Consider the following 24,324-nt stretch of genomic DNA (forward strand, 5'->3'; position numbering starts at 1 on the left):
GAGGAACAGTTAATGTTCTCTTTGCTTTAATGTAACATATTTGTATACATCTTACAATCCATCTAGCGATGCCTGCTTTAGAGATAGGATTGCCCTTATGTGTTGGGGAAAATGCTACAAATAGTTGTTTAGTTTTCCTGAAGTTTTGTGTTCTTTCTATGTAGTACAAAATGGCTCTTTTGACATCTAGTGTATGTAGAGCCCTTTCTGCTACCGTCTGTGGCTTTGGAAAGAAGACTGGTAGTTCCACTGGCTGGTTGATGTGAAATGCTGAAATTACTTTAGGCAGAACTTTGGGTTTGTTCTAAGAACCACTTTATTCTGGTGTAACTGTAGGAATGGTTCTTGTATTGTCAATGCCTGTAATTCACTTACTCTCCTGAGTGAGGTAATGGCTATAAGGAAAGCCACCTTCCATATAAGGAATGTATTTCGCACCTATGCATAGGTTCGAAAGGTGGACCCATTAGTCTGGTGAGTACTACGTTGAGGTTCCAGACTGGGGAAGGTGGTAATCTTGGTGGAATGACTCTTTTAAGGCCTTCCATGAAGGCTTTTATCGCTGGTACTCTGAACAGTGATATGTGCTGCCTGTTTTGTAGGTACGCTGCTATAGCTGCTAGGTGTACCCTGATAGATGTGTACGCTAGATTACATTGCTGTAAGTGTAATAAGTAGCAAATAATCTCCTTTGTTGATACGTCCAGAGGGTTGATATTGTTATTAGCACAGTGTATAGCAAACCTCTTCCACTTAGCTGCATAGCATGCTCTGGTGGTGGGACGTCTCGCTTGTTTAATTATCTCCATGCAATTTGGGGGTAGATCTAAGTACCCAAATTCTAGGATTTCAGGAGCCAGATCGCTAGGTTCAATTGTGTGGGATCTGGGTGCATTATTTCTCCATGGTTCTGTGTAAGGTGCATGGGTAGAATTCGTAGCTTTTGATGTGGCACTTGTGAGAGTTGCAGGAGCGTGGTGAACCACGGTTGTCTTGCCCACGTGGGTGCTACTAGTATCATGGTCATTGAGTGTTGTTGTAGTTTTCTGACCACTAATGGGATTAGTGGGAGAGGGGGAAAAGCGTATGCAAATTTGTTGGACCAATTTATCCATAACGCATTGCCCTGCGACAGGTGGTGCGGGTACCTGGACGCGAAGCTTTGGCATTTTGCGTTCTGATGAGTGGCAAAGAGGTCTATCTCTGGCTGTCCCCATCTTTGGAAGAATGGCTGCAGTATTTGTTGGTGCAGTTCCCATTCGTGTATTTGTTCCGACTGTCTGCTTAAGATGTCTGCTATCTGGTTTTGGACTCCTGGTAGGTGTTCGGCTAACAGATAGATGTTTTGAGGAATGGCCCATCTCCAGATTTCCTGTGCTAGTCTGGATAGTTGGAGAGAGTGCGTCCCCCCCTGTTTTTGAATATAATACATTGCTGTCATGTTGTCTGTTCTGATCAGGACTGCTTTGTTGGTAACCTGTATTTGGAAGGCTTTCAATGCTAGAAACACCGCTAGTAGTTCTAGGTAATTGATGTGCAGTCTTTTTTCCCGCACACTCCACCTTCCTTGTACTGTGTATTTCTCCATATGTGCTCCCCATCCTGTGAGCGATGCGTCCGCTGTTATTGTCACCTGTGGAATTGGTTCTAGGAACGACCGCCCCTTGGCAATGTTTGTTGTGTTCCACCACTTCAGAGAGCGGTGTGTGCGGTCGTCTACCAACACCAGATCTGTAATCTGTCCTTGAGCCTGTTTCCACTGTGTCGCTAAGCATTCTTGTAGCGGACGCATTTGTAGTTTGGCATATGGTATTAGCAGTATGCAGGATGACATCATCCCTAATAGCTGCATGAACACTCTTGCTGGTAGTGAGTGTTGTGGCTGGAATCTTTGAATGATTGTAAGCATTGTTTGGATCCTGACTGGATTGGGGTATACTTTGGCTTTTTCTGTGTCTATAGTAGCCCCCAGATATTGTTGAACCTTGCTTGGTTGTAGGTGTGACTTTGTGTAGTTCACCGTGAACCCTAGCTGGTGTAGTAGCTGAATTGTCTTTTGTGTGTTTTGAAGACATTCCTCTTGTGACTTGGCCTTTATTAGCCAGTCGTCCAAGTATGGGAAGACATGTATTTGTTGTCTTCTTAGGTGAGCTGCCACCACTGCTAGGCATTTTGTGAACACCCTTGGTGCCGTTGTGACACCAAACGGAAGGACTTTGAACTGATAATGTTGTCCTTCTACCACAAACCTGAGGTATTTCCTGTGGGCTTTGTGAATCGGGATATGAAAGTAAGCGTCTTTTAGATCCAGTGTAGAAAGAAAGTCCCCTTTCTTCAGTAAAGGAAGTACCTGTTGGAGCGTGACCATGTGGAAATGTCCCGAATTTATGTATGCGTTGAGAGGTCTTAGGTCCAGTATCGGTCTTAGAGACCCATCTTTTTTGGGAATTAGGAAGTATAGGGCGTATACTCCTATTCCTTGTTGGTGCTGTGGAACCTTCTCTATGGCATGCTTTCCTAGCAGGGATAGTACTTCCTGCTTTAACAGTGTCAGGTGATCTTGTTTCATTGGACGCTGTTTGGGGGGGATGTTTGGTGGGGTAGATGTGAGTTCCAGGCAATAACCATGTTGGATAATTTGTCTCACCCACCTGTCTGATGTCATGTTTTCCCAGACAGGTAGGAACTGTGATAGGCGTCCCCCGACCGGTGTTATATGGTCTGGGGGGAGCTGTATGAAGTCACTGCTTTGGGGTTGGAGAGTTGCGGTTGTTGTTGTTTCCGCGACCTCTACCCTTGTTGTTGTTACCTCTGTAACTACCTCTAGAATTACCTCTGGGTGATGTAGGTGTAAAGGAGGTTTGTTGCTGGCTTATACCTGTATTTTTGGATCCTCCTCTATAGGTGGACCTACGAAAGGAACCTCTTCGTGTCGGGTGTTGCAATGCTCCCATTGATTTAGCCGTTTCCGTATCCTTTTTCATCTTTTCTAAGGCCTCATCTGTCCCTGTGCCGAAAAGTATTTTCCCATCAAAAGGTTGGTTCAGTAACGATGTTTGTACCTCTTGTTTGAACCCTGATACCCTGAGCCATGCATGTCTCCTTAACATGATGCTTGTGTTTGTAGATCTTGCCGCAGTGTCTGCTGCGTCTAGGGCGCACTTTATGGAAGTGTTAGTAATTAACTTCCCTTCTTGTATGAGTTGATCTGCCCTCGTTTGATGTTCTTTAGGGAGATGTGTGATGAGTTTTTCTAATTCATCATAATGCGCTCTGTCATACCTTGCAAGTAGTGCTTGCGTATTAGCTATGCGCCAGCTGTTTGCCGCTTGAGATGCTACTCTCTTGCCAGAAGCATCTATTAGCTTAGACTCTTTGTCAGGAGGTGGAGCTTCTCCTGTAGATAAAGAGTTTGCTCTCTTACGAGCGTTTGTGACCACTAGTGAGTCTAGAGGAATTTGCCCTTTAATGTATATTGGGTCTTTTGGAGCTGCCCTATATTTCTTATCGATTCTTGGGTTCAGTACCCTAGCCCTCACTGGGTCTTTAAATATCTCTGATGTATGACTGAGAAGGCCCTTAAGCATTGGTAGTGTTCCTGATGTTCTTTGTGCAGTAGGTAGTGTTTCTAATAAGAAATCCTCTATTTGAGGTTCTGCATGTAGTTCTACCTTGTAATATGTTGCTGCTCTATTAATGAGTTGCGCAAACCCAGTATTATCATCAGGAGGTGAAGGTTTTGAAGGATACATTTCAGGGTCGTTATCGTTATCTGACCCTACATTGTACTCTTCCCATGGGTCTGCCTCCTCTGGGATTGTGTCTTCATCATCCCCAGGATGTTCCCCCTCCCCTGTGTCACTCTCTACATCTGTTGTAGGTGTAGATGGTCGTGTGGGAGGAATATTTGGTCTATTGTGAGGAAGAGGAGAAGATGGTGTGTGTCTAGGTTTTGGAGAAGGGGGAGGAGTTGTATTTGTCCCCATTGTTCTCTTCTTCGGATGGGTTTTGTCATCCGAATGTTCATTCTTCCTCTTTTTAGGTAGTTCTGTGACTACCTTGCCAGTTTTTGGATCAATAAACAGAGTCTTTTGTTTAGGATCTGTCTTGTATTCCTGTGTCGGTACCGCAGTTTTCGGTTCCGAAAGGTGTTTTTTCTTCTGACTGTCCATTTGCATTTTCGGCACCGAGATTTTATTTGGATCCGATGTCTTCGGTATCGAAGATGTCCCCGGTGTCGAGGGTGTTTTCGACGTCGAAACGTGTTTCGGTGTCGACACGGACTGCTTCGACTTCGAGCTTTCCTTGACTTGGAGCTTCGGTGTCGATGTGGTCCGTTTATCGGAACCACCATGATGGGAGAACGAGTGTTTCGGTTTCGGTTTCGTTGCCGGGCTCGAAGGCGGGGCGTCGGAAACTTTTTTCGGTTGTCTGACCGGGCTCGAGGGCGGGGTCGACACCGTGCGGGGTCTGTTCTTTGGTAAAGGGACGTCGTCACTCACGGTTTGTTGGACGTCGATTTCCTCGACGTCGGACTCGTCCACTTCAGACCCCGCCTCGTCGGCCTCTTCTTCCTCCTCTTCTGGGTGCTGGTCCTCGAACAGCTCCGGGATTGCTTGTGACTGCATTCTCGATACCTCGTGTCTTCGGGCTCGACGGTTTCTAATCGTCGATTTTGAAGAGAACGCTGCACAGGCCTCACAGTCCCTGGATTCGTGTTCAGGGGACAAGCAGAGGTTGCACACCTCGTGTAGGTCCTTGTGTGGGAACTTAGCACCACACGTTGGACATTTTTTGAATGGAGTCCTTTCCATGGACCCCGGGCTGGACTACTTCGAGTTTCTCGTAGTCGTCGTCCTTCGAAACGCGTCGGTATGGAAGTGAAGTCGCGTTCGATAACAATACCGTCGAATTGGAAAGGGTTACGCGCCGAATTTAACCTTCTTTATCGAAGTCGGTCCGGAGCGCTTCGATCCTCATCCGAACCCGATGGCGGAAAAAAACAATCTAAGGATGGAGCCGATGCCCATGCGCACTAACACCAAGAGGAGGAGTCATCTATGACGACAAAGACTTCTCCAGAAGAAAAACAAGTGCAATCATCCGAGCCCAACACCAGATGGCGATCTATTCATAAATGTACCATCTGCAGCCCATATGCCTCGAACACATTGTTAAGGGAAATTGTACTCTAAAGTTTTACTGGAACAGAGCAAGAGGAAAAGCTGGAAAGCAGACTTTTTGGGGGAAAATCTGTTGATTTCATGTAACATGAAACTTGCTTTAGTTGTACAACAAGTAAAACAATATTAAATATTGCTTAATAAAAATGCATAGCACATTATTCATTGACACTGGCAACAAGTGTCTTTTCATAAGTAACGTGTTCTTTAATTGAACAAATGTAACAGGCTAAGTGAACAAGGGAACAGGATGTGTTATTTTTCAAGCTATATTCATTGGTCGTTAAGTGAAACAAGAGAAAGGAAAACATCAAATAGTGCTAGCTCTAGTCCCCACACATTGGACAACTGAAAAGAAGAGCTCAGTTCCATTCAAATTCATATGACATGTAGGTTGGGGGTAAAATCATTCATAAACTGTGTGTGTGTGTGGGCTCGTTAGTACCACTCCCATTAGTGAATTTGTCACCCTTTCACGTCTGCCTCCTCTATATTGCCTCCACTTTTCTCTATTTCTCTGACTATTTCTTCTAATCTAGGGGAGCACTATCCATCCAATATATAGCTATCAAGCACTTGCTAATAAGTGTCATCAGTGCAGGCCTTCTGCCCATTTTAGTTTTAAACAGAACGATTACAGATGGCATGTCTTTGGCGGTAGATCAATTGGAAGATTGACATCGGTGGCAAAACTTATGGAGACTTGCTTAGAGAATCTAGTAATTGCCAGGCATGTGCAAGTAAAATGGATAAAGGCTGCCCCATTGAAAACCACTCTTAGGGGCCAATTATGATTGCGGTTTTTCCGCATCCTCCGGGCCGGCGGGAAAAACCGCTGCGGTGCCTCCAAAGACCCACCGCCATATTAGGATGGCTGGTGGGTCTGGAATTCCGTCCGCAGCTTTTCCACCGCGGTCGCCTTCCGGTCGCCACCGCTCAGTGCCTGCTGCTTTGTGCACGCAAATGCAGGGGGGTACCATAGGTACCCCCCATGTGCACCCCCCACGTGCACCCCCCACCCCCCCTTCACCCAGGGAGCCCGCAACGGGCCCCCGAAGTGAAAGTCCATATGCTTTTCCCCGGTGGAAAAGCCGCCGCGGAAAAGCATGTCTATCACGCCATCCTAATATGGCTGGCTGTGTCTGATAGACACCGCCAGCCATGTTAGAGCTTTTCCGCCGCGGTCGGAAGGCGACCGCAGCGGAAAAGCTCTAACATGGCTGGCGGTGTCTATCAGACACAGCCAGCCATATTAGGATGGCGTGATAGACATGCTTTTCCGCGGCGGCTTTTCCACCGGGGAAAAGCATATGGACTTTCACTTCGGGGGCCCGTTGCGGGCTCCCTGGGTGAAGGGGGGGTGGGGGGTGCACGTGGGGGGTGCACATGGGGGGTACCTATGGTACCCCCCTGCATTTGCGTGCACAAAGCAGCAGGCACTGAGCGGTGCCTGCCGCTTTGTGCATGCAAATGCGATGCATGCATTTTTAACCTTGCGGCGGGTGCAGCTTGAAGCTGCACCCGCCGCAATGTTAAAGATAGAGGATGTGACTGCCACCCTGGCGGTCACATCCTAATCTGCTCGGAGGGAACGCCGCAGCCCTTGCGGACGTTCCCTCCTCCTCAGGGGTCGCGGACGGACTCAAGTCCGCCCGCGATCATAATCGGCCCCTAAGTGTATAGGTCTGGTATTGTTAGATCTATTTTTGTGCAAAATATTGGGTATGAGACGTGTAATGTTGTATGTTAAGTTGAGTTTGAGGAACTCTAGCAATTGTGGAGGCTTTCTCTTTGTACATTAAAGTTCTGGCCCACTCTCTTTATATGAAATCCTTACAACAATCTGTTTTGCATATCGCCATAACTGGTTGTACATTTGTGAGATATGTTGATAACGTTTCCCTTAGACACTACCATTTGTATAAGGCATAATGCTTAAGGAACTTACCATTCTGCGTTAGTTTAGTTGAACAAACGAGAGTGGAAATCTGGAAAGAATCTTTGCTGATGGTGCAGCTGCCTAGATTGTGCATGCTTCTGCCGGTGGCTGCATGTCCCTTCTCTTCCAATTCTATTTTGGTAGATGGCAAACTTAAGTATGTTGATGCATCTTCAAGCTTCTTTGCTTCTGCCTGTAAACAGCGATGCATTGAAAATTCTTTAGAAAGACATTATGCAAATCGGTGACTTTTTCTTTATCGCTCAAAAGTTCAGATTTTCATAGTGCACTGAGGTATGAAATGCTCTGTCGAGCTCAAAATGTATCAGTCGTCCACCTCTTGGTCATTTTAGTATATGAGTCTGCCCCACTGTCAATTTCCCTAAGAAAATTAATTGTATTTGAGAACAGATAACTTTATCATAATTCTGGAGATAACCAAGAAAGTATGTAGCCTGCTTGAAGCGAAAAGAACATTTCTAAAACTTGTACGCAGGTTTTTATTATAACCTATGCTTCCATATTCAACAACTGATTATTTTGTTTCAGCAAATCTATTCTTTGTCATGTCAATAACAGTAAATTCCAGAACATAACAGAAACTAATGTCATATATATTACTCCCTTTGTTTCCAGTTCAACAATAAGCATACTTGATAGATGAGCAATTGCTTACATTTGCAAGTCAGTTAAAATAGACTACTGACTTACACCAACTTTTTAAATAATTATCGGTGTCTCCAACTTGTTATCTAACTCAAATTGGTACAATGCTGAAACACTCTGTGATTTCTTGTAAATACAGTCTATTGAGCCTAAGAGAGATAATTTTTGCTATCACTAAGAGAATTTCGAAGTTCTTGCTTGCAAAAGGCTATGCAGAAGGAAAGCAGCCCAACAATGACCTGCTTTTGTTCAAATCCGCAAATGTATTTCCGTTTCCTACTTATTGACAAATCGATTACTTATGCGGTGACTCACAAACACATGTTTCAAGTGCGGAGTGTGTAGTTTCCAGTCTGTACAAGATGAAGATTGACCTTATAAATCAAACCAAACACTGGATGTGAATTGACAAAAAACAAGTTTACTATGGTGGGTGAATGAAAAATTTAATGTCTACAAGCAATGTTTTGTTAAATTGGCAGCTAAACAACTTTGTGAAAAAGTGAAGCATTTAACTGGTACACGACTTTTCCTTAAAAACACCTATTTGTTGGCAGGCAAAAAGTACTGCAATGCCTCGCCAGGGGTAGTAGCGGCAATGTAAATGGAATTTCAATGCAATATGCAGGATAGCATGTCAGCTTACATTATGTTTGCAGTAGCTTACTCCTGCAAAATCTACTTACAGGATTTTCAAATAGAAATTCATTTAGTTTAGGATGTTGGCAAACTTTTAATTGAACACCTCACAAATCTGGTAAAAGCCAATTTGGAATAACTTTACTTGATTTAAATTTTGTGAGTCTACTAAGGAATCATAACTAAAACAGATCAATTTCTACTTTAAGCTATAGAGTACATCAATATAGTTTTGGAATGTACAGTCACCAAAATGATACAACAATCGATTTTTGGAGGACACACCAACTAAATGTCAAAAATCCCATAAAAAATGTGACAGGTGGGAGAAATGTGCAGCATGTGATGAAGAGAAACAATAGCCTTGGGCTATCGAACAAGAAGTGATGGAGAAATTATCCAATAATTATCCTTTAAATACCTGTAATTTAATATTCTTGGGATTTCTTTCTATCCCCTGAAAGATGGAAGAAATTAAAGCACCACCCTTAAAATGATACTCTAATTATTTAGGAATCCTGTTCTATAGACTTGACCCAGTGAAGAGCCCAGAGTCTGAGACTGATTCCCGACTAATGATACTCACTCTGCAACATCATATTTTCAATCAGTCACATACTGTAATGCTACTTCTGACAAAAGGAGTGATGCATTCTCGGTATTACACATTCATTGTTCTTCCACTGGAGTGATGAACGCCTTGTATTACGTTAATAAAAATAATTTACAGACCACAGACCCAAAAATGATAATACAGCTTTTATTTTGCCTCTGACCTTGTATTTAAATTGCAAACTGTATATTTAGAGATAACCAAAATATTTACTAAGAGCAATTATAAAAGCACATCATTGCATTTGGAACAATAATTTGCCTGAAACTGAATTCTAAAAGGTTCTTAAGTCACTGCATTTTCTCACAGTACACACAATCTTTTACATGTGAAATTTCATAAAATGCTTCTTTTACATTTCACCTTCATCTGTTTTGCGGTCTTTATCCCAAAGCTAATGCTCTAAGTTTTCATTCCTATGGTTCATGATAAAACAAATTAATTCATGTAATACAGCTTACAACAAAGACAATGTTAAGCACAGTACATTTGAAAACCAATCAAACCAACAGTGCCTGTTACATCAACCATCGAACAGTACCTTGTAGACTATGAGGTCATGTTCTCCATCCCGCAGAGTTGTTCCATCATACCTCATAAGCTTCACAAAGGCTAAAGCAAAGATTTTCTCTGATTTATCTTTGGCTATTTAGAAAGAAAACAGAGAAGCATTTGCTAGGAGCCTGGATTTAGTATGTACTATACATAAAATGATATAATATCTGCTAAACGCAGTAGGCATTTTTTGTAGGAGACCAGAAACAGCTCAAATGAACACAGATGAGATGGAGAAGCCTATGCTTCAAAGACAAATAACAGTTTGCAAGGAATTTTTGGCCAAACCTCATGAAGGAAAGTTGCAAGTGAAAAGTTAAAAGCATGGAAGGAAAGAAAAAGAGAGATGTAGTAAGTAAATATATGAGGAATAATCATATTTTTGTTCAGTAATTTCAACAAATGTATTAGCATAGAGTAGAGTTATTTTTATAGAGCGGAAACATCGAAATTAATATGCATGACTACAATTTTGTGCACAGGAGCGCTGATTCACAAAGGTAAATATGTGTATATTTACTTAAGTAAATATGTACTACTATACCTAGCTGTAACACTACACTTTTTTGCTATTCACCCTTTCCAAGTGTAGATGCTATTCAACATTTCCAAGCACAGATTTGCATGCCTTCACCCCCTCGATATGGGGTCGGTGCCGCTTACAATAGGATTTATGACTGTAAAGACAATTCTAGGAACTTTGCGCATAAAGATGAAAATCTCAGCCACTTTTGTAGAGATCTCCCATTGGTACAGTATACAGGAAATTACTAAAGTTTCCTATTAATTAAACGAGAACATTTTAAACATTTTAATGTAAAATATACATTTATTTTAAATATTTATTTTTAACTTAGAATAATGAAATACATGTTTACAGCACATAATTTAACATTCAATGTGTATTAAGTAAATAACTAATTTAAACAAAGTAATTTAATTTAGAAATAAACAGCAATTTTAAATATTTTCCACCCTCACTAACATTCCTACATGCACTCATAAATGTAGAAAAATATGCTAACAATGTTTGCTCAATTAAATTATTTTTCATTTTTAATAGGTTTAAAATGTCTTTTACTTTTTAAGTTTATTAAATTTTAAATACAAGATTTATCAATAATATATACTTTTTAACATTTAAATAAATAAATAAAAATGTGGAAATAAGTGAATTAATTTAACATTAGTTACATACTATAGACCACAGGGTTTTAATTCATGCTGCGAAATTATACCTGCCTAAAATTAGTGGCAGTTCAATGTTATTGAGCACTGAAATCGTCACCTTTTTCATTATCACCAAGCACTAGCTGACACCCCAAACATAAAATCTGTTCAAAACTCTAGTCATGAATGCAAAATCTGCCATTGTGGAGAGTAGAAAATGGTATAAAGGTACACTAACAAATTGTCATATTGTGCTATTTTATGCGGCTTAATGGTTGTCCATATTTCTCTAACCTGAATGTGTAAATTGAAAGGTATGAAGAACCAGAAAGATTTTAGTTTTTTTGAAACAACAACTTGATACTATAACTTATGGAGAAAGTGGCACTAGCATATAAAGTCGTGTTTGTGACAAATATTTGGAAATTAAATTTGAATGAGAGAAATACATTTTACTTTTTATTGAACTAAGTGTAATTTGAAAGAACAACATTGGAAAATTATGTATTTACAAATCCAAAACTACTCACAATCCTGTGATGATCGGTGACGGAATGTAAACCTTAAGTGACTCCGGTTAACATCTTCTATTGGGATGGCAACCTTGAGAGATTAATTAAAAAAAACAATTACAATTGCAGTCTATATTTGATTCTAAAGTCAATTTCATCACAATGCCACACATTTGTAACTTCTTTCTGAAAATATGTTCCATTGCATCCATAGGACAATACTTACGATACATTCAACAGTACTGCATAAACACTTTTCCGGTACATGTATGTGTGCATACAAAAGAGGACTGGGTAATAGACTTATATATCAACATACAACAGTGCTGATGAGATTATCATCTATCCCCAAGCCTATCCAGAAAAACTATTTAATATCATCACATATTTTGTCATATTTAATGAGACATCTACTAACGTAGGTCGCTCAATTCACACCACTACACCAATCAAGGTTCTTGCACTACACATTCAGTGATGGAGATCACTTACTTCCCAGTTTCTGGACTATATCCACCCTGGTCTCCACCAGCACCAGATCCATGAAAAGTATTTGATATCTAGTGATCTCAACATCCCCCACTCCCTAACGTAGGCAAGGCAACTTGAGGGGTAGATCCAATGTGATAGCCACAAGTATATTTAGTATATCTCCAAAAGTTCTAGATTTTCGGACATTGATATAAATATATATATATATATATATATATATATATATATATATATATATATATATTTAAAAACCCGCAATCATGCAGAGGGAGCAATGAGCCATCATACTCAAGTGACTTCTGATGGCTTCTGGAACAATATCATGGATGCAGAACTTTTAACCTGATGAGTCTTAGAAGCATGTCTTCCACCACTCTACCTAATGTATATTGTTGTTACAAATTTAGCATTGTTTCACCGTTCATATGTGTTCCTGATTGATGTATTGCTAATCATGGAAGTTTTATTTTGTAATCAGACAATTAATATAAATTGTCCAGTGGATATTGACTGAAATGATATTTAAGTGAATCTGGAAATTCCAGTGTTAATAGCCAGACACATTACCACATGCTCATATCATCAACTAGAGTATCCTACATCTTCACCGATTGACTGCTCTTTCATGTCAATTAGTAACACATAACCGAAAAACGTTTTCAAAGCTCACAAATGTCCCAAAAGCTAAAATCTTCCCAGTAAAATAAATCAATGAAATTAGATTTTTTATATCATGTTCTCTCTACAGGATTCACATATTTCCAACCCAAATGTCAACAATTGTCTTGTAGGATGGTGGTTGGATTAAGCATTGAAAGTACTTGTCATACAGATTACTGAGGTATGCAATCTAACTTTACGCGTTTCTCCTTGTTATTTTAATTTGGAATTTCTGTTTTCTGCCAATGGTGTGGGTTGAGGCTTTGGTAATCTGGCCCTAGCCCTAAGCGATCAGTTAAAGACTATGTTCTAGCATCTTTAATGTAGCCCTTTCTATTGCAGATCAGCTTCATTCAATGTCAGGGTACCAGTCTGACATTGATAATTTTTCATAACATTAATAACTAGATCCGTGTAAGGGAACAATTAAGTATACTAATCATGAAAAAGGGGAGCAGGATAAACCAAACCCACCATTTTGTCCCTCTTAGATATATCAGAGACTGCTGAAGTCTGCCAACTATGCTGCAGAGCCATGAACTGGGCAAATAAATATATTTTGGCATCTAATTTGTATTGTTTGTCTGGTTAACCATTGGTGGCTTAATGTGATTCACCTTTCAACTTGCACCAGAAGTGTGAATATCGAGACTGGTTATACACATTATGTTTCCCTGCATACAATGTGTGCTCTTGAATGATGGTTTTTCTGGCCATGTACCTTTTACAAATTACTGGTTACTGGTATAGCTCTTGGCCCCAATGAAGACCTAATAAAGTACCTTTTTTGAAATGCATTATTCAGCTCACTTTTAATGTTTATCTCCCTTAGAATAATATTTACTGGATCTCGATTATCTCCTTTTCCTTAAAATATAACAACTACATAGATGTGAAGAATGGAAATTGTGGGATGCCTAACATGCAAGAATCCTGAAATTACTAAACTTGCAGCTATACCCGAGTATGTAATTTGAAGAACGAAACAACATAATTAACACTTATTAAGTCTATTTTAAAAGAAGGGTGTTTGAACTGGAAAAACTCATCCTTGACTTCTTTTAATATGATGTATTTTAATCTCAGTTCCCTACAATTTCTGAGTACTTCTACCCAGGTCTGGGAGTTGAATGATTACTCTTAAAATGACTTAACTGACCTGGAAACCTTTTACGCTTTGTCGCCTAAGTGTAACCTCAAGGTCAACAATACACCACCAGGCCTTCAGCAAAATGAGGATAGGTCAATTTTGTATGGCCTCACTTACAAAAGAGTTATTGGATGGAGAGTGTGATGCCCTGCATAAATTTGCCAATTTTCATTTGATATTATTCTACTAAAGTGAAACGTCCACTTGCATCGTTACCAAAACCTAAAAGTGCTTAACAAAATATGAAGGTCTTCAAAACTTTCCTTATGGCAAGGCAAGACCCAACATTTTATAAATGGAAGGGTAATTTAATTTAGAAGTTTGGACCGAAGGCCTTGAGTGACTGACTTCCCTTGCAAGCTTGTTCTACCTTCAAACTTGATGCAACAATTGGGCTTTGAATGGGAGGGTTCTTTTTGGAAACCAGGTAAGGAATTTGAGGGCAGGCATGGCTAAGGATATGTAACAGCCACTTGAGCAAAGACACTTACTTTGGATTCTCTGTGCTATTTCTAACTAGGTCAAGTCTACACAATTTATGATTTATGTTCAATTCTGCATAGGCTCAGTTTTGCTTTTGATAGGCCAAAGAAATTGTCTGGTAAATTTCTAGCCAGTGCAATTCCTTCCCAGTGTTAGTCGTAACGAGACTTGGAAACATAATTCATGTTTATCAGTTGACAAAGATGCCAAAAGGCTGCTTTACAAACTCTATGGAGGCCCACGACCATTCAACCAGGTTGGCATAATTATAATCCGTTACATTAGTGAAATCTGGATAATACACTAGCAGCGTTTGCTGAGAAGTGGATTTTTTTTTACTGGAACAGGGAAAACGTTCCATTCTAGACTGGCCACAAAGTACCTTGTACTACACAGCATTTATCTGGGACTTCATAGATAAATATTGGTGCACAAAGATGCCAAAAGACTTGTCTTTGGAAGCAGGGCCTGGAGGATACTCCAAAGCAAATATTCTAGTAGACCAGAATGAACACTCCTTATTACTTTCAAGCAATATTTCTGTCTTATTGGCATTTAGTTTCTAAAACAATTGAGGGAAATCCTCTACTGATCTACCACGAAACAGCAATTGAAATGAGAATGGGAGTGAAAAGCTTGAATGGATAAGTGGACAATAAACAGCTTTTCATCTGTATCGGAAACTGCAGTGCATCCAAGGAGTGGATGTGTTTTGTAGTGGAGCGGAAGTGCACATTAAAAAGCAACAGGTATAATGAGGACCCTTAAAATCTCTCAGTACTGACAGAAATATAAAAGCTACCTAGACAGACCATGACTGCCTTTTTCTGATAGACACGAATCAGCGGGAGACAGTGCCCTCTAAACCTGCATGCTTCTGCAGATCTTTACAGGTAGCATGGTGCACTGTGTCAAATGTAGTGGTGAGGTCCAAAAGGACTACTCGTTCTACATCTTCCTTATCAAATATGGTACTAAGAACTACAGTTTCATAAAATCAAAAAGTGGTTTTAGTGCCCCTTCTACTCAACCCCCTCAGGATTTTGCGATTTGCAAAAGAATTGTGATATCAGCAATTTTGTAAAAATCCCAGGCAAAATGTGGGGGGAAAAAACCTGGTGTCCCCCCCCCCTCTTTACTGGCTCTGTGCTGCCACTGCCAGCAAGCAGCATAGGTGTTAAATTCCTCTGTCGCCTACCTTTGACTAGCCTGCAGCCCTCCTCACACATTTGGGTGCTCCCTGCGGCCTCTACAGGCCCCTGCTGCCCTGCACGTGCAGGTTGTCTGATGCCAAAAACAGTAGATTTCATATTGTAATCTACTCTCTTTGGCATCAGGCACCCTACTGTTTCAGGTGGTACTCTGCAACGTTACAGACTGTGATACAGCACATCCTCAAGCAGTGACAGAGCACAGGACTCCAGTATTTGTGTGGCGGGCACATTTTTTGCCCACCACAAAAATACCGTGAATTTTGAGGTTTTGGGCCACAAATGTTGCTTTTTATGGCTGTGAAATTTGCCAACCAAAGCCACAAAATGCTGGGGTAGCTGTCTAGTGTGAAAAGCTTAACTGGTCAAGGATATTATGCTCTTCTACAAAAGGTCTAGTCTCCTAACTACTATTCTCTCCAGAACGGCTCAAAGTGTGGAGGATGAATGGGTAATAATTTGGTACATCTTCTGCGCACATAGTTGGCCTTTTAACCAGTTGGGATAGTATGCACATCTTGTATTTGAGTCAAAAGGTAACAGAGGCTTATTATTTTTAGATAGAAAGCTGGAGTTGAGTGTGGATCCTTACTTAATAATCATTCGACTGACAGAAGATCAATTCACATTGGGGCCAGCTGCCTCTCCTTATGTGCATATGGCTGTAGTAAAGTCAGAGTGTAAATTATATAATTATGTATTGTCAAACTTTGTATGCAAAAAAGTGGCCAGGATGTCACTTAACTCCTGTAAAGTCTGCACTATATGAACAGCCTAATGAGAACATGTTTTCTTTTGGGGAAGGAGGAAATAAGGAGCTTCAAATGCAAACTACTGGTGCTCTTTTTACCCCATCATTCCTAAGCCAAAGTTGTTCCCTATGCAACAGTGTTGAGTTCTTCTCCATGGGAAGGATAACACAGCCTTTTCATTTTCCTGTTCTTCAGGTCAAAAATCTCAGGTCACTTAATACGTTTCACGCAACAATGTATGTAATTTTATTTAAATAATTATAATATGGTCAGGTAAAGGATGCAGTTCATGGAGGAATACATAAATATGGTGACACATTGGGGGTGATTCTTAAACAAGCCAAACCAAAATTCCTCACAAAAACATATATAACTAATAATTACTTGGTTGCACAAAGGGATTCACATCTTTCCACATTCAACAAGCAGACTACTTTTCTATACAGTACTCCACTTACAAAATTGGAGCTGTAAGTATTAAGAATACTTGGAAAAGCATACAATTTCCTGCACCCTTGTTTTTCATATGCCACGTTCATATCTTTAATTCCCTTAAGTCCAAAGTGATTTAATTCCCTGTTATGAAACCCAGAAGTATATTCAAGTCAATGACACTATTTTTTTTGCTGGCATGATGGAGGACAAGCAGCAACATCTAAGGGCAGTTAGTTTGAAATGATGTAATAACTGACCACATAAGCAGGGATGAGCCATCTGGGCAGGTACAGGTTCAGGTAGTAGCAGCAAGGACTGTTATATCAGCCTTCTCTTTCAACTGACAACCCCAAATGAACAACCCAGAGGTCTTCCAGGCATCTGTCTCTGCTACCAGCATGACGGAAAGAAGTTCCAGAATGAGGAGAGGCGATATTCCCTAACGTGTATAGTGGTGGACTGGAAAGGGGGCACCAGACTCCAACAAGGGAAAGAAGGTTATGGCCATTTTGAATCAGTGGCGCTGGGAAAGATTACAGTAAAGTGAAGGCGAAGTACTGAAAAATGAGGGTGGGTTTTACTAAGTCATTTGCTAGGACTAGGAGTGAGGAATTCTACCATCACTGGCTAGATCACATGATGAGAATGGCATCTCACTAGCACAGCCTCAGAACATTCCTCAACTTTGAAGAACACCTGAATAAAAAACATGATGATTCTGTCAGATTGCTGGGACCAGAAAACAGACTGGTAATCTAGCTGTTCCATTCCCCTTACTGCTACAGAGACTTGAAATCAAACGGGCTCATAGCTCTAAACAAAACTTGCTGGCAAGTTTTTTGACTAGACTTCGGTGAATTTAAGAGAACCCAGGCTGGTAGGAACTAATGCCTAGGGCCTACCCCCTCAAGGCCTGAGGGTTGTGAGAGAGACCGGGAGTGACATGATCAGCACACCCTTTTCAGGATCGATATACAGTAAGGAGACTGCCTGAAGAAGGTGAATCCTCAGAAAGCAACACTGCCAAGTTTGCTATTCTCTGGGCTTAAGTACCCAATAAATGACCAACACTGAATGAATGCTGGACTTGGCAAACCGTGGAAGGTTAAGAATCCATCCATTCAGCAAAGCTTCCTCTGTGGTTTAAAAATAAACTTTGTCCCACTCTCAATTGTTGGCACCAGAACAGAAGGATCAGTTCGACAGTGATGTATCCAACTTTAAGGAACTCTCAATGGCTTTAGCATCCTGCGTTGTCCGCGTATTGCTATCAGCACGTCAAGTATGGAGTGGCTGACTAGATTTGTCTTACTTTGGGACAGATGCCGCTGGATCATAAAGTTCTAGTTCATTTCAACATAGTGTTCCCACTGGGGTAGGAACAAGATGACCGAGATTTTACCTGATCTGCAAATAAATAATGACATTTAGAGCTTTAGACAGTCATAATATTTTGATTTATAGTTGTGTCTCTGTTGATATTTGGGTGGATTTCCTCTGTAAGCACGGATTTAAAATAAATGTAATTGATCAGGTAGTACACTTTAACATACTATTTTAATCCCTCCTAATGGTAAATGCACTTCATTTTGAACGTGGGGCTGTTGGTGAAAACTGAGCTCTTGACACATGACTTCTCAATAACAAAGTCACAGAATTTGTTGTACTATTAATTAATGTGAGGTGTTTCAAACGTCACTATCCCTTTTCTCTGTTAGCCAACTATACATTTGCACTTTGTGGCTAGGTTAAGGATTGTTTGTGGCTTATAATTACGTTTAATTTGATAATAAAGTGGGCTCATTAGCTCTACTAAAACAAATATGGAGTCTCATGAGTAAAAATATGATTTTCATATACTATTTTATGCTTCTTTTACTGGAAATACATTTATTGTGTGATTGTTTTATAATGTGTTTATCTAGTGTGACAACTTGCTTGATTGAAAAGAAACCAGATGCACTCTTCCGATTGGTCTCTTCCCATACTTTTTTATTTTATAAATTAGGACTGAGAACATTCATTATATCATTCGATCAAATATCATTTACAACAATAAGATTGTCCCTTTTTCAAATGATGTAGGTATTATTGCTGAGCTGAACTTTTAAAACTATTTTCCCAGTCACTTTGATATCTATAAAAGATAGGGGTAAAGAAAAAATGGTAACGTGATTGAAATGAATGCCCTATTAATGAAAATGCAAATTAAAGGAATAGGAAACTTACGATGTTACTTGGTACTATGGGTAACCACATTGCAAACTTCGGTGCTTAAAGTAGGAATTGTTCAGACATTTGTAATTACTGTCCATTGTAATAAAAATTAATTTCCAGGGTTCCAGAATGTACAAACGTATCTGGACAGAGCAGCACGATCTTAATGTCCTTTTGCAAATTCTGCATTACTAGTCCAGAACTGGATGTACTACAAAACGTCTAGGATATCAAGTACTACGTTTATAGGGTTCACAAGGCTCTGCTAATGTGTATGTTAATGGTATGAAGGTGACTGTGCTCCTCCTTGTGTAGCCAACTTCTGCCAGAGAACATGTTGTAAAAGGTAGGATAGGGTACGCAGACATTACAAGCAAGTGCAGGCAAAGAAGGCTACTTGAAAAATAAACACCTTTAAACATTTTACAACCGAGAGAGCAAAATGAGGAGAGCTCTTCAGAGTACAAAGTCAGCAATAAGAAGCCAAGCAAACTCATATCAAATTAAAAGTTAACATAACTAGGAAAACGTTTACAAATATCAAGATTCCACTGTCAAACGTCTTAACTTTCAATAATTAAGAAATCTGGCAAACATTCAGAAAATATTACCATGACATACAATACTCAGAAACAGACACTGAATTGTAACTGTATTGCAATTGCATTTATATAGCGCTTACTACCCCCGATGAGGTGTCAAAATGTTTTTCGGCAAGTAGCACACTGCTGCGGAACCCAAAAAGGATTAGTGGTGAATTAGTATAGTGAAAATATTTAAGTCATGTGAGTGGTGGTATAATAAGGAGTATTTTAGAAACATTCAAGCAATTTTAGAAGTGCCAGTACCATGTAATAAAGTCATTACCATGCTGCAGGCATTCCGTTTGGGAAACAAAACTGGTCTTTGGAAGAACAGGACATTTGAATGTAGGGACTGAGTCTGTCTATCACGTCAGTACCTGTAGGCCCAACTGACTAGCTCACAGTGCCTCACCTGCACTCTTAACCTTTCCAGAGTTGCAGGTGATTTTGGCAAACCTAGAACATTTATCTCTAGTCCCAAAGGTAACTGTGAAAAGATATCTCACGCATTCATCTCCATAGTAAATAGAAGAAAGACATGAAGCGAAATATACAGTGCACCAGGTAGGTCGCTCCCCCTCCGCACAGCACCGCCTTTGTCTCCCTGCCTCAGCTGCCACTGCTGAGGAAGTTCGAGGCCCTCCACCACCCGCAGGCTACCACCTGCGCCTCATCCCTGGTGGCCAGTGGTAGGCAGGTTTGTTCAGCCTCAGCTTTATTGCTTTTATTGCATTGCCTGTATTTTCATTGTTGTGTCTGTGACTGCTGATGTCTGTCTTCCCCCGCTGCCTGTGCGTGGTCTGTGCCCCTTTTTCTTCCCTCGGTTCCCCTCGCTGTCCCCGTGCTTTCTGCCCGTTCTTTCCTTCTATATCCATCGCTGCCCCCGTGTCTCTGCCCAGTTTTCCCTTCTGTTCCCCTCGCTGCCCAGCGTCTTTGCCCGGTTTTCGCATCTGTTCCCCTCGCTGCCCCCGTGCCTCTCTGCCTGTTCTGCCTTCTGTTCTTAGCTGCCTCTCTATTTCTGTGTTCTGTATATTTCCTCTGTGCCACACTTTTTTCCAGTATTTCTGTGCCCTTTTGTCTTCTGCGCCTTCCTGACAGAGACCTGGTTGAACGACTCCACCGCACCCGACATCGCCATAGCCATCCCAGACGGCTACAAGATCACTCGCAGAGACCGCCTCAATGGAGTCGGAGGAGGAATCGTCATCGTCCACAAGAACAGCATCAGGGTCTCGACTAGCACAGACGACGCGCTCAGCACCGCCGAACACATGCATTTCCAGATCCACACAGACCCTAACTCAACCCTCAGAGGCACCCTAGTCTACCGACCCCCAGGACCCCGCCCCCAGTTCAGCAACTCCATCACCGACTTGATCTGCACGCACGCCCTGAGCTCGACCGACTACATCCTCCTCGGAGACCTGAACTTTCACCTTGAGAACATCAACGACAACAACTTTACAACCCTGATCGATAACCTTGCCAACCTCAGACTGAAGCAACTCGTCACAACGCCCACCCACTCCACTGGCCACACGCTCGACCCAGTCTTCTCCTCAAGCCTGCACATCTCGGTCAGCCACACCACCGAACGCTTCTGGACCGACCACCGCTGCATCCACTTCACCTTCCAGAAGCCCACCACACACCACCGCACCCAACAGATCCCCCGCCGCTGCTGTTGCAAAAATCACAGAAGACCATTGTAAGAAATGGGGGTTACCCAAATCTCAAAGGGGGTAGCATGGCGCCAAGCGGGCAGGCCAAACTTTGAGGACATGTGAAGCACTCACGCAGTACCCACAGACGTCACACCAGGCACACCACAAAAGAGGCAGGACACCAGTTTGAGTTGGAAAAAGATAAGTAGTTTAGTAGTGTTTCCCACCTGCAAGGCAAAATAAAATGCAAAACAGTAGTGTCACAACAGGGCGCCAATTGGCGCCAGAGCCAAGTGTATAAAGGGGGGATTATTTACATGGGAAGTAAGGGCTGAGTCTGTAAGTCCATACCTGGAAATAAAAATGTGACTAAATTACCATTGAACCTCGGGCCAATATGGCGGGGCCAACTCAGGCTCTCATCCTTAGTGATAGGCTGTAATGCAAAATACCATCAGCATGAGTACACACTGTGCACTAAAACTCCAGCCCGACCCCTGTAAAGGAAACTTCAGGGCATCACAGTAAATCCCAACATACAGGAACACCTGCAATAAATCAGCATAGGGATATCAAACATCCGGCAGGAAGCATTAGTATGCATTGGCATCAGTAACATCAACAACAGGGGGTACCCTTAAACATTTCCTATCACCTGGTCACTGTGCAGGAATAAACATTTTACTAGGGCCACCTTAAATACCTCTTCAGGCGACTAACACTTCCCTAGAGGGGGCAGTCAGCCTCATCAGCATAACGCCTGGAGATGCCCACCACTAACAGGGGCATTAACTCTAGGCCATAAGCGCACTGGGCGCGAAATTCAACAAAAGCACTGCCTTACGCCACACTAACCCAAACTCCAGGGCCTACACTAGCTGGCGTTCACCTGGACCGCCAGGCAGGGGTTAACTAATGTCTTGGCCCAGTTCAGAGGCCTGGCAGTCCCTCAGGTACTTCTCTCTGGGGGCTCTGGTGTGTAATTAGGACCAACGAGCTCCAGTACAATGTCTCCCAGGGGGGGGGGGGTCTTGATCTTCCTTTAGGCATATTCCCAGAAGACGGGGAGGGGCGAGCACCGACCCTGTGCCCCGACATACACCCCCAACTCCCCTACAAGCAGCCCCACTCACCGGGCTCCTCGATTCTGTGCAGGTCACACAGGACTCTCTCAGGCCCCTACAGCACCATCGGCCGGCTTCACTGAGGAAAGGCAGGCACCGACAATGTGCCTCGATGCCCCCTCCTCTCTCACGACCACAGCCGGGCCCCTCCTTCCTCACGGGGGCCCGGGACCTAAAGGCAGCCTCCGCGAGGCTTCAGGCCGCAACCGGGGCTCACTTCAGCTTCGAGGGGGGAGGGGGCAGGCACCGGCAATGTGCCTCGAGGCCCCTCCCCTTCCCGCGGTGTCACCCGGGCCCCTCCTCCTCACGGGGGCCCGGGGGGTTCAATACGGCCTCTGGGCGGCACAATCAGGGCTCCCTCGTCCTTACGGGAGCCCCGCAGGCACTCGGCTCCTCCGGCCGCTTCGTTAGGGGAGGCGGGGCTGGCACCGACAGTGTGCCCCGGCCCCGCCTATCTCACCGGCCCCTCGCTCAGGGGCACAGACCGGCGGGGTGGCCTCCCGCTCCGGTCGCTTCAAATCGGGGCTCCCCCTTGACCATGGGGGCCCCGCAACGGTACTTCACCCGGGTCCCCCTCCTACCTCACAGGGACCCGGGGCTTCGACTCGGCTTCTCACGGCCTTCCCGGCCGACAGCCAATCCCTGCGCGGCCTTCAAGGGTCACGGCCGCGCAGGCCAATCCGTGCGCGGCGTTGGCGGGGGCGGGCCGATGACGCGGCCAGGCCCCCGTCACGTGATGGGGGACCTGACGGCCTCAGGGCCTAGCGCGGCCCTCTCCTCACATCGGCGGCCCTCTCCTGGCACCGGGGGCCGCCGCAACGGTGCCCACAGCAGTGGGGGGGTCCCCACGACAGCGCCGGGCCGCGGCGGTGATTTCGGCCTATTCACAACTGGCGCAAGGTAGCGCCAACACTCCTCGGCGGCAGTAAGGGGTAGGCTCCCTTTGAATTAATTCTTTATATGGCAAACAGCTCGCCAAAACGAGGGTAGGCTCCTCCAGCGCGATTCTCCTCAGCAGGATGGCGCTATTCATAGCGCACTGCTCCTCCCTCTGCCCACAACCTCAGCTCCTTCCTCAGGCCACGCAGAGGGGGCAGGAAATTATCTCTGCCTCAGCGCTTCGCAAGTATAGCGCTTGACAGGCAGGCTTTACAGCACTAGGGGGCCACAACAGTCACAGGGCCCAGCGCTTTCACAGGGCCTCACAGCACCTCAGCCAGCAGCAGTTCTTTTGGGGGTCCACTCTTCCCCATGGTGCTTCAAAGGGGCCACAGCTTCTCAAGGGGGGTAGACAGTCCCACACCTCACCTCCTGGGTGCTTCTTCCTCACAGCGCTGGCGTAATTCCCGGTCACCACAGTGTCAGGGACCTGGGTAGTGACCCTTCCTTGTCAGGGGCCCAGGGGACAGTAGAGTAGGGTGTTTTAGGGGTGCGGGGCCCAGCTCACAGGCCCTTGTGGCGGTAGCTCCTCGCAGCAGGTCCCCTCTCTTTCTTGTCCCAGCGCTGACTGACTCTCTGGTGGCACATCCCTCTTATTTATACCCTCCTCCCAGGCAGTGCCAGAGCCTTCTAGAATGTTGGCAGAACTAGCCTAAACTGGCTCAAGGGGAGGGGGTGAGCACCCTGGGTGCCAGGCTTTCCCTCCAAATGCTAGGGGTAGCTGGGTAATAATAGCTAGACTGCTGACCTATGGCAGTACAGTGGCAAAACCCATGGCCATGGCATCCATTTTAAAAACAGTACATTTTAGTCAGGTGCATTTTTAAAATGGGGAAATTTACAAGTGCTCACACCATTACTTAACATTACATTTTTAACAAGGTGTCTCACACCACTCATGGCCTATACAGGTTTAATCCCATGGGGGAGAGATTTCAGACAAGGGGGTCAAAAGCGAAAGTTTTTTGGGGAAAAGGCCAAGTCCAACAACCATCTACACACAAACCTCGCTCTCAGCCCACCCACCGAACCCTCCAACACCGGCGACACTGCCCACAGCCTCAGACGCTAGATCGAGGACTGCGTCAACACCCTGGCCCCACTGAAGAAACCCCCCCACAGAGACACCAGCAAGAGCCTCCAAGCAAGCCTGCCGGACACTAGAGAAGAAATGGCACAGTGAACAAACTCCGGACAGCCACGCAACACACAAGCACATCCGCAAACAACACCACGTTATCAGGGCGACCAAGAGGACCTCCTCCAAAGACCGCCGTGACAACAACGCACACAATAGCAAGGAGCTCTTCAACATCGTGAAGGAACTCGCTAACCC

The 24,324-nt window shown here is 43.5% G+C and overlaps 1 protein-coding gene across 1 annotated transcript in view; it reads right to left on the bottom strand.

Moving 5' to 3' along the window:
• Positions 1 to 24,324, bottom strand: part of DOCK1 (dedicator of cytokinesis 1) — a 1,311,419-nt gene that overhangs the window by 1,010,054 nt on the left and 277,041 nt on the right. The window contains exons 16-18 of the mRNA XM_078643512.1: positions 11,296 to 11,368; positions 9,582 to 9,685; positions 7,132 to 7,315 (exon numbers count right to left, since the gene is read on the bottom strand). Of these exons, the coding sequence (XP_078499638.1) occupies positions 7,132 to 7,315; positions 9,582 to 9,685; positions 11,296 to 11,368 (361 nt within the window). The remainder of the gene's footprint in view (positions 1 to 7,131; positions 7,316 to 9,581; positions 9,686 to 11,295; positions 11,369 to 24,324) is intronic.

This window comes from Lissotriton helveticus, chromosome 5_1 (genome assembly GCF_964261635.1).
Source record: "Lissotriton helveticus chromosome 5_1, aLisHel1.1, whole genome shotgun sequence".
Lineage (NCBI taxonomy): Eukaryota > Metazoa > Chordata > Amphibia > Caudata > Salamandridae > Lissotriton > Lissotriton helveticus.